The sequence below is a fragment of the Syngnathoides biaculeatus genome, chromosome 20 (genome assembly GCF_019802595.1).
Source record: "Syngnathoides biaculeatus isolate LvHL_M chromosome 20, ASM1980259v1, whole genome shotgun sequence".
Taxonomy (NCBI): Eukaryota; Metazoa; Chordata; class Actinopteri; order Syngnathiformes; family Syngnathidae; genus Syngnathoides; species Syngnathoides biaculeatus.
The window spans coordinates 7,246,160-7,261,166 of NC_084659.1; the positions used below are offsets into that span (position 1 = coordinate 7,246,160).

The following is a 15,007-nucleotide window of genomic DNA, read 5'->3' on the forward strand; positions in this document are numbered from 1 at the left end:
TAAAGTCGAATACGACACATAAATGCGCAACCACCGTCGACGTCCATCCGGAAAATGTGAATTTAATATTTCCCGGTGCTTTTTGGCACTTTTTTTGCACAACTTCTGCTTGCACTCGTCGGACATGGGACGTCCCAAAAGCCACTCTAAAGACACGACTCGTCTTCTGATACGCTGCTGCAGCACCCAGTAAAAAAAAAAAAAAAAAACTCCTCCATGCACGCATCCACCACGACTGCAAAAAGGAGAAGCACGTCAACGCTCGTTCTTTTCGCACAGCCCACCTTCAGCGACCATGACGGCGAAGAACCGACAGAAGAGCAACGCCGGCGGCGATAAAGCCCCGGCCGCCGCACCGCCGGCGCACAAGGAGGAAAAGTCCCAGAAAAGTAACGGGGTGAGCGGCTCCGCGGGCGGCCAGGGGCAAGCGCGCAAACCGGCGAACCAGGGGAGCTCGGGCACCCCGGCCTCTAAGGGGAACTCGGGGACCCCGACCCCTAAGGGGAACTCGGGGACCCCGTCCCCTAAGGGGAACTCGGGCACCCAGTCCCCTAAGGGGAGCTCGGGCACCCAGTCCGCTAAGGGGAACTCGGGCACCCAGTCCCCTAAGGGGAGCTCGGGCACCCAGTCCGCTAAGGGGAGCTCGGGCACCCAGTCCGCTAAGGGGAGCTCGGGCACCCAGTCCGCTAAGGGGAGCTCGGGCACCCAGTCCGCTAAGGGGAGCTCGGGCACCCAGTCCGCTAAGGGGAGCTCGGGCACCCAGTCCGCTAAGGGGAGCTCGGGCACCCAGGCCGCCCAGGCGCAGTCTCGCACCCCGGCCAAGAAGAGCGGCGGTTGCCTGGGGACCCTGGTCTCGGTCCTCTTCTACGGGGCCATGATCGCGGGCGCCGCCCTGGCCGCCTTCCACTTGCAGAAGGTGGTCGAGGAGATCCGCCACACCAGCGCCAAACACGCGGAAAGCGCGCAGAGGAGCGCCGAGCTCGGCGGCAAAATGGAGAGCGTCGTCCAACAGGTTAGTGGAAACGAACCCGGGACTCAGCAACGCCCAACTTTGACTGTGTGGTGCATTGGGGTGAGGGGGGCGGGGGAGACTACTGTACATGCATGGCAAGTCAGTCGAGTCTCGGCGGCACACAAACATCACAGAAGCAAATTACTTGTGTCATCACTTCCTGTTTGAGTACCTTTGATTGTTTTTCCTCATTATCGCCAAAAGGTAAACTTACCCGAAGAACTGGAAACTCTCAGAGGGCCATCTTGTGTTCACGCAACAGAAACTACTGTCCAAATTGAGTGTTAGGGTACTTGACAAAGATCCTCGTATTTTTGTAAGGTCTTCGGATCTTTGGGGAAGGGACTTTGGTCAACACAGAACAAATTTGACTCGAAACATTTTAAGTTCCACCTTGAGTGCAACAACTAAATTCAGTCCCGGGCTAATTTGTCAGGGATTGAAGAAGACCGGAGTTATTTGGGGTGGTGTGGGTTCTGCGGCCAGTTGATTGGAAGTACCAGGAACTAGCCAATCCTACAACTTTCGGGACAAACATTGTGCATTTCCAGCTCACGAACTGTATTGTCCAAATTTAGTTTGGAGGTAATTCATCAGGGCCAAAAGTAAGACCCTGATTGTAGGTTGGGGTACTACTTTTGAAAGGTCTTGGACCAGTTAGCCTTGTGTGCCGCGATGAAATTCGATGACAAGTAACAAGAAAGACTTTAGTCCGTGTAAAATTTCAGTAATGTTTAACTCTTGATACACGGCGTTCCTGGAAGATACGTCCGGCACTGCAGCGCTGGCCCCAAAGGTTCCCGCACCCCTGGGAAATACTAAAACCTCAATCCATTACTCTGGAACGAATATTAGATTATCGTTCCTGCAGCTCTCCTTCATCTTTTGCTACTATCCAACACCAGGTGGCATCCCTGAAGGGCGTGGTGGACAGTCTGGAGTCGTCAATGGGGGCTACTCGGGTGGAGCTGAAGGACGCCGTGGTTCGGATGGCGCGGGGTGAGGAGGAGACCAGGCGGCTGGAGGAGGCCCTCCAGAAGCTCCAGAAGGACCTCCTGAAGGAGCTCGCCGAGGGCATCAGCGAGGTGAAGGAAGCCCGAGAGCGCGACTTCTCCTCCCTGGAGACGACGGTGGAGCAGCGTCTGGAGGAGGTGAGCCGCTCGGTGCGCTCCAGCGTGGCCGAGTTCACGGGCGCCCAGGGCGAGGCCCAAAGCCAGCTGGCCGACCTCCAGGCCCGGCTGGGCGGCATCGAAGACCCCGCCATGGTCAAGCAGGAGCTGGCCGCCATCGTGGAGGTGGTGGCCGAGATCAGGGCGGCCAAGCAGGACGCCGACTCCACCGCCGATTCCATCCGTGAGCAGATCAACTCGGTGAGGGAGGAGCTCCGGACGCGCAGCCAGGAAGTGGCATCGCTTTCCCAGGAAGTGGAATCCGTCAGGTCGGTGGTGCAGGACACGGTGGGAAGTCTCAAGCTGTCCGTGTCCGCCACCCAGACGGACGTCCAGGCCCTCAGGGACCAAACCGGCCCCCTGCTCGGCGGATGGGAGCAGGCGGCCGAGGGCGTCCGCGACGTGGAGAGGAAGCTCGACGAGGTCGCCGCCCAGATGCAGAAAAGAGCGGACGACGTGGAAGCCCGACTCAAAGCCTCGGAGGAGAGCGGGGAGTCCGCCGTCGCCAAGGTGGAGTCTCTGCTCTCCCAGTACGACACCCAGGAGAGCGCTCAGGTTGGGAAGGCCCCCTCCGAGAGGGAGCTGGAGGCCCTGAGCGAGCACCTGGAGGAGCTCCGGACCAACGTGGCGGCCGTCGGGGAGGCGCAGGACTCTCTGGCCACCACGGACTCGCTCATGGCCCAGCGGGTGGAGGAGCTGGAGAGGCTGGCGGCCGAGGCGGGTGCCGAGAACGCCGCCAAGCTGGAGGAGCAACAGGGAGCCATCGCCTCCATCCAGACGGCCTTGGAGGAGGCCGCCCGGACGCTGGCGGCTTTGTCCGAGGCCGCCGCCCGGGCGCAAGAGTAGCAGCACCACCGCAAACCACAAAACATTCTGTTCTTTGGTAGTAACTTGACGTTGCACACGTAGGACGAGACCAGATGGAGGAGCTGGACTGGCTGAGCTGTGAATTCAACACTCAATCTGCACTGTTAGTTTCATTTACTTTGTTTTCCAGCCTGCGCCAAAGATGTTGTTTTTGTTTTTTAAAGTCAAAAGCAGTAAAGCTCTTGTTGAGCACGACGTTGTTTACTTTTGTGGCTGTTTTACAATAAAAACACTCGTTGACCTAAACATGTCTGATTTTCCTTGTCGTTCCACAAGAAGTAAAAGTTCCCGGAACTTCCACGTGGTCTTCCAAACGCAGTCGAAACTCCTTGAACAAAGTTACAAGAAAGCAAAAACCGGGAGCGGCTGAACCGAAACCGCGTACCCAACACCAAACCAGGACGAAAGACACGTTGACGTCATTTGTTTTATTCTCCAGAGTCGTGTTTTCACATTGGCTGCTGAGCGTCTAGAAATTCTGACAAAACCGCAACCGGATCAGGGGCGGCACTTACGTGCGGTTCTTGGACCGAGGTGAGCTCGTCCAGTGCGCGTCTCAGCTCGGCGACGTCCTCGTCCCGCTTCCCGAGGTCCTCCGCCAAGTTCCCGATGCGGAAGGTCAGGTCGGTCAGGCGCGGCTCCAAGGCCCCGAAGTCTCTCTTGATGGCGGCCACTTTGGGTTTGAGGTCCCCGGCGAAGGTCACCGTGCGGATGAGGCGAGCCCGGCCGCCCTCCAGCTCCCGAAGCCGTTCCGAGATGCTCTGGTCGGCGGCGTCCAGCTCGCCGAGGCGGAGGCCGAGCCGCTCCAGGGCCCGCGCGTTGCGTTCCGACGCCGCGCGGAGGTCGGCGACGCGCTCGATGCTGCCGGCCAGCACGTCGCCGACGCGGGCCGCCACCGAGCGCTCGGCCCGGGACGCCCGCTCCTCCAGCTCCGACACCTGCGTCAGGAGGGCCTCCAGCTCCGACCGCAGGCCGTCCATACGCCGCACGTCCGTCTTCACTGACGCCACCTATTGGGCACGGGTAGAAAAGCAGGGAATTACACCTCAGATGCCACAAGATGTCGCCAAAGCTCGGGTGGGAATTACTCGCGACGGCGACAAATCAAACGCACCTTGTTGGCAAAGTCCACTGCGATGGCCGAGGTGCGCGCCTCGATCCGGTCCACGGCGCCGGCCAGCGTGTCCACGCCGGACCGCAGCTCCGACCGCTTGGCGCTCATGCCGGACGCCCACTCCTTCAGCCGGCCCGCGTCCCGCTGCAGGCCCTCCAGCTGCCCGCGCGCGGCCCGGCGGTCCGCGTCCTCCCCGTCGTCCGGCGCCGACCGCGCGCCCTCGCACTGCAACGCAGGACAGCGACGGCGAGCTCGCGAATTAGCACCGGAACAGGAAATCCGTCGGCTTTTCGTGTCTATGCTCATTCTGCAAAACGACATTTCCGTTGAGTGTAAACGATGACATTTAATGAGTAATGAATGAATTTAAAATCCAACATAATTCAGAACTTTTCTGGCAAACTATCTTTTATTTATAATTCTGAAATTCATGCTCGTGCTGTCATCCAGTAATTCCCCAAACTTCTGCAATATTTACTCATTTTCATCCGGTTTGAAGTGGGGGGGGGACCAACTTAAAAAAATCCAACCGAATATGAAAATTGAGATTGCGGTGACATCATCGAGTTCCGTCCGGTTCTTCCCACTCTTCGTCCGGCTCCACCTCCTCTTCCTCTTCCTCTTCCTCGATTGGCCGCCCCGCCCTCAGCACCCCGGCGAGTTCGTTCACGGCCTCGCGCACCACCGCCAGCTCGTTCTTCATCTTGAGGACGGCGCCGCGCGCCCGCAGGGCGTCCATCTCCCGGCGCACGCCGACCACCCGGTCGAGGGTCTTGAGCATGCTGTCCTCGGCCGAGAACACCTGGAGCGTGACCTCCTCCAGGCGCCGCTCGACTCCGCCCAGGTCAACGGCCAGCTTCAGGATGGAGCGCAGCGCCTCCTCCACGTGAGGGAGCTGCTCCTCGCACTCCTTCGCCCGGGGGAGGTGGTCCCGCAGCTGGGCGCTGAGCTCCGCCTCCTGGCGGGCCAGCCTGTTGAGGTTCTCGTCCATTTTGTGGATCCGCCGGGTGTTCCAGTCCAGCTGCGCCTGCGCCCGCTTGGCGTCGTCCTCCTCGGCGCGCTCCAAGGCTCGGGCGTTCCGCCTGGTGCTGTCCTCCAGCTCCTCCAGCTTCTCCGCCAGCGACCGGGCCCTCCGCTCGGCCTCGTTTACCCGTTCCGCGGCGCCGGCGTGGGCCTCCCGCGACTCGGCCTTGAGTGACGCCAGCTCGGCGGCGGCGGCGGCGAGGCGCTCCTGCCACGTCTCAGTCACGTTGAGGAAGCGCTCGTTGACGGCCCGCAGGTCGTCCGACGCCGCGCTGTCCTCCGCTTGCAGCGTCCCCATGGCGACGTGCAGCGCGGCCACGTCCCGCCGGAGCGCGCCCGCCCAGGAGACGTCGGAGAGCGCCGCCCGGAGGTCCTCCTCGGAAGCGGCGAGCTGCAGCCGCAACACAAAACAGGGGGGAGCCGTTTCTCAGGGAGCGCTCGAGCCAGCGATCCACAGAATTGTTCGTCGGGACGGTACCGAAACGACAAATCGGCGCGGGGTACCGATCGGGCCGAGCCGGACGCAACTTCAGTCTGATGGTTGGTCCATGGGAAATGGACGCTTCTAGTGCAAGGGAAATCGGACAAAATGCAAACCTGACCAATCACAACACAGGATTGCGACAAGCTCTCCCCACTTTGACCTTCTTCTTCCTTCGGCTTGTCCCGTTTTTCCATCTTTTCTTTGGTCTTCCTCTCCCTCTTTTGCCTGGCAGCTTCCACCAACATACTCACTCTCTCGCGTCTGCACATTGTCCAAACCATTCGAGTCTGCTCTCTCGAACGTTGTCTCCAAAACATCATAGTCCAAGCCGATTCCAGTCTAACCTCATCTGTCAGCCTATCCGTTAATACGGCAAACAGGAAGGGGCTCAGCGCGGATCCCTGATGCAGCCCCACCGCCACCTTAAATTCTTCTGGCACGCCTACGGCACATCTCACCGCTGTTCTGCTGCCCTCGTACATGTCCTGTACTCTTCTAACATATTTCTCCGCCACACCAGTACCACAGTTCCCCTCTTGGTACTCAGTCCGGGGCTTTCTCGAGATCCACAAAGACACAACGTAGCTCCTTCTGACCTTCTCTGTACTTTTCCACGAGCATCCTCAAGGCAAATAGTGCATCTGTGGTACTCTTTCTAGGCATCGCCTAAAAGTGGCGCTTGATAAATGTAACAAGTAGCACACTTTTGAGAACAAGACATACTGAAAGGCTAAAACTCACTTTTTGGGTCACCTTCTGGACCTGCTCCTCCACGAATGACAACCGTGAGGTCTTGGCGTACAACAGTGTGAATTTTTCCTCCATCTGGGAGAACCTGGCATTTTGCTGCAGCACCGTCCTGCAACCGCGACACAAAACACGTGAGCACAGTTTAATAAATCAAAATAACGAGAAAAACAAAACGTGCACGTCTTACCAGCTCAGTGCCGCGCACACCGAAAGAGACAGGACGCACATGATGCATTTAGGGTCCAATAAACTCGACGTTTTTCGAGCGTCGCCGGCATGTTGTTCACGCCTCGCTTTCGCGTCCCCGTCTTGTTTGTGTGCAGAATCTGTGACGATTTCGTCATTTTGCTTTTTCTTTCTTTGCTTCACCTCGGCGGGCATTTTTAAGCGACGCACACTTTTGACCGGGGTGGAGGGGGTAAAAAAAATAAAAATAATAAAATCAACAGGTCGAAAAACTCACCAGTTTGTTTTAAAGTTACACACGTTCATAGTATAATAATAAAGTCATAAAAGTGGCATTCAAAAATCACTTGCACGTCGATCACTCCCATTTTCTTTCACCCGGTTGTGCCTGTTCACGTGCGTCTCGTAAATTCCCACTTCAAAATAAAAAGCCACGTCTCCGGGAAAATTAAAACTCTTCTAATAAATGCATATAAATTACCGTTGACAACTCGTTCAATTGAATATCCTGAATATAAACGTTGCTTACAGAGAAAATATCAGTTTAGTGTTTGGATAGCTAAATTTCCCACGCTTGTACAAGATCCCTGAACGCCGCAAGCAGCCACGTCAGCGCTTGCCAGACCGGAACAAAAACTATTCAACACGTAAAAAAAAAAAAAAACAATAAAAAAAGGAAAGAGTCAGCAATGTGAAATAGTTTTTATATATATATATATTTAGTAAACAGCAATTCATATGACAACTCTTCCCATATTGATATTCTTGTGCACAATCATAATTCAATTGAACACAACTTGAAAGTACATTCAAGGCATAAAATGCCAATTTTGTCCAAATTCATTAAAAAAAAAAAAAATGTAACTAGAATGTACCGAGCGCTCCACGGTAAAGCAGAATAAATCGCTATCTTTGGAGAAAGGCATTTTGGAATGACGTAAACAAATATTTGGTAGGTTCAACTCCCAGCATGAACACTGCGAACTAACTATTACACGTTTTACAGTACAAAACTAACAAAAGCAGCTCCGATACTTCAAAAATTAAATCACATCAAGAGGGGGACTGTCGGCGCGCACCAATGCTCAAATTAAAAAAGATTTGAGACGCCCGAAAGCGACAAAACGGCCTCGAAACGCAAACTGAGCAGAAAACGAGCGGCGAATCCCCGACGACGATCATTCGAGCGAGATGACAGAATTAGCGCAAAACTGCCGCGGTCCCAGTTGAGCGCTGCGAGCACTCCGTAGCTTTTATTACCATTTATTTACTAGATTTTGCGTGCATTTCTCATGAGAAAAAAAAATATATAACCCATTGTATCCATCTGATATCTTCATATAGTTTCATTTTTTGCCGAGCAAAGCAAAGTTGGCGTAAAAAATGGTGTACACCTGCAGACGCAGCAAAAAAAATAAAAAAAAAATAGAAAACTGCACAAATATGAAGAGTGACGCGTATGGAAGTACATATGTGGCATCAAGATTTGAATTTTAAATGCCACAGGAAACAGGATTTCAATTTGAAATGCAAACTGATCATATTTTCAATACTTGCTGCAATTCAGTCTGAAATTCAGCGTCTATGCCACCAGGTGGCGTTACTACAGGTCAGAAGGGAACAGGCAGCCAATCGCAGTTGCGCTTTCCTGGTCACGTGACGTCACAAACAAAGAAAGCATAACTGTGATTGGCTGGCTGTTCGGTTCTGACCTGAAGCAACCCCGCCTGGTGGCACAAACGGTCAATTTCATACAGCGAATTGTAGCAACTATTGAAAATGTGACCACTTCACATTTCAAATTCAAATTTTGTTTTCTGTGGCATTTCAAATTCAAATCCCGGTGGCACATATTTAATTCCGCACACGTGCTGAATAATGAATAACGAGCGACGAGAATGAGCTTTGAGATGAACCGACGGTGCCGCCCAGTCTACCTAAGAGCACTTGGGCCGTAGAAAAGACTTATTCATAACTATAACCTTCATAATGCCTCTCATATTTACGCGATGAGAGCGGAAGTTTCTTCCCCCCCCCCCAAAAAAAAAAAAAAGTGAAAGATGACATTTGTTATCTTTTGTTAAGGCGCGATTGAAGTCGTCATTGCGTTGTGCAGCTTCAAATTGTTGCTCCCGAGTACAAAAAAAAACGTTGTGATGAGGTCACGGTAGTGATTCGTCCTTCAGGAGTTGTAGCGGTCCTAAAAAAAAATATATATATATATATAATAATAATAATAATAACTGAATGGTGCCGTAGAGGGAATGGGAAGCCTTTTTGGCGACGGTCGGGCGGGGACCTGGATGGTGTTGACGACGCCGCTGGCCATCACCGACAGCTTTCCGGCGACGCTGCGCACGCCGATTTTCAGCTGCGTCATGTCGGGAGCGCTGGGCAGCACGTTGGTCAGGCGGTACGAGCTGGCTGCGATTGCGGGAAACGGGTCGCGATTGTTACGCTCGGATTATCGGGACGGACCTTTTCCGACCTGTCGGTCACTCGTACGATAATAGCCAATCAGATTGCCGCCGTGTTGTCCCATAAGCAACGCTGGTTGTCAGTAGCGTGCGCTTGGAAAATTCATGTTACGAAGAAAATGGTCCTCAGGTGCAAGATATTTGTATCACATACGACTTTTAAAACGCAGCACTGGATTCCATTACGAGCCAAGTCAAATGAATATATTATAAAGATTACAATGATATTACTCGTGATCTTTCCAAGTAAAAAGTACTCACCCTGCTTTACACGCACTGTACGATTCCACTATTTTATCCTGTCGGATTTCACTGTGACGTCTGTGAGGCGTCAAACTTTTTTTTTTTTTGCGCATCGATCGCCAACGTTTCGCCGTAACTCTTGACGTTGCGTCCCGCACCGTCCAAAATCTTAATTCCGTGTACATATCCTAGCGTGAAATAGTCGAGACCTCTCTGTAGAAATCTCTTGGACAAGTCCGACGCATTTGGCGAAAAACATACCGCAATATTATCTGGAATACGCGAGAGAGAATCGACTTCAAACATGTTCTGTTCAGTCGCCATTTTGGAAGCTTGTGGGACACGGCGAAGGGGGCGGAGCTTAAGATCGCCAGTCGGAAAAAGGTCCGTTCGAAATGAATCCCAGAGGAACTTACCGGTCTCCTTCTTCTGCTCGTCAAACAGGTCGGATGAACTGATCGCGGAACTCCCGGCGAGTCTCTCCAGGCGCGACTTGGCTTCGTGCTGCCAACAGAACGAGCCGCCATTTTTCATTTGCAGACGCGTGATTTGACTGAATGGGAAAAAAAAAAATCAGGGGGCCGCTAGCCGATTTTAAAGTGTAAGTTTTATAAATTGTATTATGAAGGAAATATATCGAGTACATCTTTCAATAAATGCTATTCTGTTTTCAAAATGTACACAATGTTCATTATTTCGGTGCATACCTTTACCCCGCCAAAAATTACAAATTCAACGAAGTAAACTACTAAATTGAATTCAGATTTGCATCATGGCGTGTCCGTTCAAAAACGTTTTCATTTCTTGTTTTTGTAAATGATTGAAACGCATGAATTTGACACCAATTATTAACATCAAGTAAATAATATTTTTACAAGTAATTGCTTCTGAACTCTCACCTCGTTATCGTGGCGCTCGATCGATTTTGCGAACGAAGTCGCTCAACGGCGTGGCGACTTCCTCCTTTCCAACGGTATCGACGATTTCTCGTTCCATCCGATGCCGTCGGAACTTATTTTTGACATATATCTCTCAATATCGTCTTTCCGCGTTCGCTTGAAAATGGCCCCGCGATGTGCCGCGTATACAACGAGCATTCTCATTGGTCAGGAGGGAAACATTCGGCCAATCAACAGACGCGTATCTAATCTTCCACTTCGATTGCAAAAGTCGGATAAGAACATGAACGAGTGTGGATTCTGGCACGGGTTACGGTCGCGATATTGCAGAAAAACGGAGAATATATATATGTATTTTTTAAATCATAAACGGAAAAATCCCATTTGTTTTTGAAACTTGGAACTTTTCCTCTGCTTTTGAAAAACAAATCTGCACGAAAACGAACTTAAGAGGGCGTCAAGAATCACTCTTGGCCGCAAACGGATCCGCGTTCGACGCTTTTACCTCCTTGCCATCCTGCTTCCCGAAGTACATGTCGGACGAGATGGCTTTGACGTCCTCGCCGAACTTCCTGCGAGCTTCCCCCGAGTCCGCGAGCGGCGCCGCGTCCGCTTTCCTGCGCGATGCTGGCCTGGCGACGCGCGAGCGAGCGTTTAGCGGTCGTGACGGACGGGAGATCAAATCCCGACTTCCTCACCGTTCATCCGGCGAGGCCACGGCGGGCGCCAAGAAGAAGTCCAGATCGGCTTTCTTGCTCCACCTGGAGGAGAGGAGGTCAGAGTCGTCGCTTTGGTCGTAGCGGGACAGGATCCTAAACCCCACCCCCCAAAAAAGGGTCAGGTGATAAAATAGGAACGGTGACGCGGTCCTTGATCCGCATCCTTACCCCCCGCTGAAGCCGCCCTCCTCGTCTTCGTCGTCGCCAGCGAAACGCGGCGGTTTGCTGATCCTGGCCGCCAGGGGGCGCTCCTGCTGGATGATGTGCATGTCGGACGTCACCGAGTGAGAAACGCCGCTGCGGTGGCAGACGAACCACGACGTTAGCGTTTACACTTTTTTTTTTTTTTGACATTAAAAGATGTTTACACATTTGGGGATAACAAAATGATGTGATGACAGAACCTTCTAGTTTTCTCCGTGCCGCGTACGTAATAGCTCTGCACTTTTTTTTAAAAAAAATCAAAACAACGCATTAATTGATCGCATACGGGCGGGCAGTCTACGGCGGCCGCACCTCCGGGCGCCGAGCCCCATTCCCAGCCTCTCCGCTTGCTCCCGCTTCTTCCCGTCCAGACTCTTCAGCTTCTGCTCGTCTTTTTTCCGCTGCTCCTCCAGGTCTTTGTAGGCCAGACGCGCGGACGGCGCACTGAGGGCGAGGAAAACACGCTTTGGGTGGAAAACAGCGAGCGGACGCGGCGCGGGCCACGCAAACGAGCCGCGTCCTCACGCCGGCTCCGCGGCTTCGGCCTGGTTCTTCTTGTCGCTGGCCGCGTGCTCGTCCTTCTCCCGGCGCTTGTCTGCCGCCTGCGCTTTCTTCTCCAGCTCGCTGAAGCTCTGACTGCTCACCTTCTGCGCACCCAGACCGCCTCTTTTGGCGGCCGTCTGCGAGTACCGGAAGAGTCAGGGACCGGGCGCGGGGACACGCACGTGGACGTACCGTTTTCTTGGCGCCGGCTGACTTCTTCTTGAGAAGTGATAAAGGTGCTGGAAGAACAGAAAAACCCGTTATTGGACCAAGTTGATCAGATTCTTACAATAAGACCCGACGTCTTAAACTTTTGTCTCGCTCAAACCTGGATTGGCCTTCGGGGAAGCGCTGAGCATGTCCACGCTGGGGCCGTCCTCTGGGTCGCCGAAAACATCAAAAGTCATGCGACGCGTGTACATACACATATATTTAGTCATCCGAAATTTCTCCAGTATAATGCGCCCTGAAGTATAACGCGCACCACCTAAGTTGACTTTAAAAAATGAGCAAAAACCTTCGACCAATGTACAATGCGCACCACCAATTTGCCGCAACACAAATGCTCAGAATATTAAGAATGATCTGACAACAATCAATAATAATAATAATGTGCATGATGGAGTGGTAACATACGGGGATGAGTATACGACTCGATACGACTATACAATGCGATTGTATTTTTCATTTTTCATCCATACCCAAGTATAATGCGCCCTGAAGTATAACGCGCACCCCCAAAGTTGACCTAAAAAAAAAAAAAAATGAGGAAAAACCTTCTACCAATGTACAATGCGCACCACCAATTTGCCGCAACACAAATGCTCAGAATATTAAGAATGATCTGACAACAATCAATAATAATAATAATGCGCATGATGGAGTGGTAATATACGGGGATGAGTATACGACTCGATACGACTATACAATGCGATTGTATTTTTCATTTTTCATCCATACCCAAGTATAATGCGCCCTGAAGTATAACGCGCACCCCCAAAGTTGACCTAAAAAAAAAAAAAAATGAGGAAAAACCTTCTACCAATGTACAATGCGCACCACCAATTTGCCGCTACTCATATGCTCACAATATTAAGAATGATCTGTATTCATATTTTGTTAGTATGTATATGTATACGTTTTTTTTCCCAATGCTACGTACCTGTGTACGACTTTTTCCATCCAGACCTAAATATAATGCGCTTTATTAACTTTTTGAAAATATTTTGGGAAAAATGTGCGCATTATTTTCGAGAAATTGCGGCACATCAGGAGACAGCGGCTCCGGTACCTTCTTCCTCATTCCGTTGCGTCTCCGGCGCGACAGAGCTGAGGCTCATCTTGGCCATATTTTCCGGAACCTCCTGGTGGGTGCAATGCTTCTGTATTCATTGGAAATCGTGCGACCGTGGGCGGTGGTCGGGCGGCGTTACCTGAGAATGGAGGCTGAAGAAGTCGACGTGCTTCTCCTCGGGCGACGCGCACGGCGCCGAGCCCTGACTGTCCAGCCACAGCTGTCGGGACACAACTCGTCGGTCAATAAATTAATCGAGAAAAATGGATCGCTCGACAAGGGCGCGTTTGTTACGTCGGTGCCGTGGATTTTGGTGGCCTGCGTGGCCTGCGTCTTGATCTTCTCTCTGTACAGCTGAGCCGCCCGGCTGTTGTATTTGGCGTTGGCGGCGCCGGCCGTGCAGCCGTGCTGGTTGAAGAACGACACCTAGACGCCAAGCCCGTTATTATTACTGTATGTATATGTTTTTAATAACACTAGTGTGTGCGCATGAGTGCTCACCGCGCTGGCATTGCCTCCCACTTGCATACACCTCAGCTGGTACCATGACCAATTAAAATCCAGCTCTGTGGACCTTTTAACAAACAAACAAAACAAAAACAAACGCTGCTTTTCTTGTCTGTGAAATAAAATCCCGTAATAGCTGACGGCCTGAAAGTCCATCCATCCATCCATTCACCCATTTTCTTTGCCGCTTATCCTCATGAGGGTCATGAGGAACGCCGGAGCCTATCCCGGCTGTCAACGGGCAGGAGGCGGGGCACACCCTGAACCGGTCGCCAGCCAAGCGCAGGGCACATTGGAGACAAACAGCCACACTCATAATCACACCTCGGGGCAATTTAGAGTGTTCGATAAATGGTGCATGTTTTTGGGGATGTGGGAGGAAACCGGAGCGCCCGGAAGAAATCCACGCATGCACGGGGAGGACATGCAAACTCCACAAAGGCGGGTCTGGGATTGAACATGGGACCTCAGAACTGCGAGGCAAACGCTTTTCCAGGTGAGGCGCCGTGCCGCCCGGCCTGAAAGTCTTTTTTTTTTTTTTTTTTTTTCCAATGAGGTTCAAGCCCACGCCATGCAGGATTCTGACTTGTACTGACCTGATGAAGGACAAGTGGACCCCGAGAGACCTGTGCGTTCCGGAGCAGTCTATACATAGGAAGACCCCGTAGGTGATGCTGGCCCAGCTGGGATTTTTAGATGAGCAGTCAAAACAAACCTGCGAGAGGAAAAACACAAAAACAACAACAGCAGCTTCATGTTGAACGGGAATTGAACTCTATACAACACTTGAACGCCAAACGAAGAGGTGACAGCTGTTGTTAATTCAAAGTACATCACACGCACAATGACACTCACCGTCCAATAAATGTAAAGGCAATGCAGTAATTATATGTTGTTAGCGTGTCAGGGAGGGGAAATGCTTTGGAAGGAGTTCAAAAAAAAAAAAAATGGCTAGCAGCTGTCAACTTGTTAGCTACCTAGCTAAACTGTCAGCCATTTAGCTGTCAACTCATGAGGCTTCACGAGTTTGCGCAAATTCCGCACTGTAGGTAAACGTACGGGAGACAAAGCCGGGGGTTCGACGCCTGCCTCGTTATTTTGGGGCTGAGAATGCAAGTTCGGATGCTAGCCGTGGCGGTCCTTCAAGTGCGACGTGTCAGGCGTCCGCTTAACTTCCTCGTTTACGACGAAAGCAAAAAAAAAAGAAAATAAACAAAAAAAGCCTCACCTTATTCGTGGGAACGGAGCGAAGGCGCTTGAAAATGGCACAAATGTCTTGCTTGCTGGGCTCCGTCATGATCTCTTACACGCGTGAGTTCACAAGAAGACGAGAAATTAGGGAGAAGCTGATTTATGTCGGACAAAATTCGAGGTGACGCGTTCATTACACGGGGTGGAGAGACGTCATAGTTCGCTCGTGATTGGCTAGAAATGACACGTGGCTCTGTTGTTGTTGTTGCATTGGTTTGTGGGTAATGTAGTTTATAATAAAAAAAAATAGTCCAAATGTACGGAA

At 51.9% G+C, this 15,007-nt stretch overlaps 3 protein-coding genes across 7 annotated transcripts; 1 reads left to right on the forward strand and 2 right to left on the reverse strand.

Moving 5' to 3' along the window:
• Positions 1 to 30: 30 nt before the first annotated feature.
• On the forward strand, positions 31 to 3,294 carry LOC133493360 (cytoskeleton-associated protein 4-like). Its single transcript, XM_061806656.1, has 2 exons — positions 31 to 1,012; positions 1,918 to 3,294. Exons 1-2 carry the CDS (start codon positions 296 to 298, stop codon positions 3,025 to 3,027), a joined length of 1,827 nt encoding a protein of 608 aa, XP_061662640.1. The 5' UTR covers positions 31 to 295; the 3' UTR covers positions 3,028 to 3,294.
• A 177-nt stretch (positions 3,295 to 3,471) lies between these two features.
• ikbip (IKBKB interacting protein) lies at positions 3,472 to 7,208 on the reverse strand. Of its 2 annotated transcripts, XM_061806663.1 has the most exons (4): positions 6,607 to 7,208; positions 6,411 to 6,528; positions 4,163 to 4,387; positions 3,472 to 4,058 (listed from the first exon to the last, which is right to left on the reverse strand). In XM_061806663.1, exons 1-4 carry the CDS (start codon positions 6,798 to 6,800, stop codon positions 3,498 to 3,500), a joined length of 1,098 nt encoding a protein of 365 aa, XP_061662647.1. In that variant the 5' UTR covers positions 6,801 to 7,208; the 3' UTR covers positions 3,472 to 3,497. The 2 variants fall into 2 exon arrangements, with proteins under 2 accessions (XP_061662647.1, XP_061662646.1); XM_061806662.1 differs by lacking the exons at positions 3,472 to 4,058; positions 4,163 to 4,387 and adding an exon at positions 4,444 to 5,576 and having other exon boundaries at positions 6,607 to 7,197.
• Positions 7,209 to 7,309: 101 nt separating this feature from the next.
• LOC133493362 (ADP-ribosylation factor GTPase-activating protein 3-like) lies at positions 7,310 to 14,922 on the reverse strand. Of its 4 annotated transcripts, none has more exons than XM_061806658.1 (16): positions 14,720 to 14,911; positions 14,088 to 14,206; positions 13,486 to 13,558; positions 13,279 to 13,410; positions 13,124 to 13,204; positions 12,982 to 13,054; positions 12,019 to 12,069; positions 11,883 to 11,929; positions 11,673 to 11,827; positions 11,460 to 11,591; positions 11,112 to 11,240; positions 10,923 to 10,985; positions 10,730 to 10,856; positions 9,742 to 9,829; positions 8,905 to 9,029; positions 7,310 to 8,805 (listed from the first exon to the last, which is right to left on the reverse strand). In XM_061806658.1, exons 1-16 carry the CDS (start codon positions 14,786 to 14,788, stop codon positions 8,788 to 8,790), a joined length of 1,482 nt encoding a protein of 493 aa, XP_061662642.1. In that variant the 5' UTR covers positions 14,789 to 14,911; the 3' UTR covers positions 7,310 to 8,787. The 4 variants fall into 4 exon arrangements, with proteins under 4 accessions (XP_061662642.1, XP_061662641.1, XP_061662643.1 ...); XM_061806657.1 differs by having other exon boundaries at positions 7,311 to 8,805; positions 10,923 to 11,036; positions 14,720 to 14,906; XM_061806659.1 differs by lacking the exon at positions 7,310 to 8,805 and having other exon boundaries at positions 9,742 to 9,878; positions 10,923 to 11,036; positions 14,720 to 14,912.
• Positions 14,923 to 15,007: the final 85 nt, after the last annotated feature.

Coding starts and splice junctions, on each gene's coding strand:
- LOC133493362 (XM_061806657.1), bottom strand. CDS start 14,788: ATGACGGAGCCCAGCAAGCAAGACATTTGTGCCATTTTCAAGCGCCTT. Junction 13,055..13,123: donor TCTTCAGCCTCCATTCTCAG/GTAACGCCGCCC, acceptor TGCACCCACCAG/GAGGTTCCGGAAAATATGGC. Junction 9,830..10,729: donor GGAAGCAGGATGGCAAGGAG/GTAAAAGCGTCG, acceptor TTCTGTTGGCAG/CACGAAGCCAAGTCGCGCCT.
- ikbip (XM_061806662.1), bottom strand. CDS start 6,800: ATGCCCGCCGAGGTGAAGCAAAGAAAGAAAAAGCAAAATGACGAAATC. Junction 6,529..6,606: donor GTGTGCGCGGCACTGAGCTG/GTAAGACGTGCA, acceptor TCGCGGTTGCAG/GACGGTGCTGCAGCAAAATG. Junction 5,577..6,410: donor TCCAGAAGGTGACCCAAAAA/GTGAGTTTTAGC, acceptor TTGCGGCTGCAG/CTCGCCGCTTCCGAGGAGGA.
- LOC133493360 (XM_061806656.1), top strand. CDS start 296: ATGACGGCGAAGAACCGACAGAAGAGCAACGCCGGCGGCGATAAAGCC. Junction 1,013..1,917: donor TGGAGAGCGTCGTCCAACAG/GTTAGTGGAAAC, acceptor ATCCAACACCAG/GTGGCATCCCTGAAGGGCGT.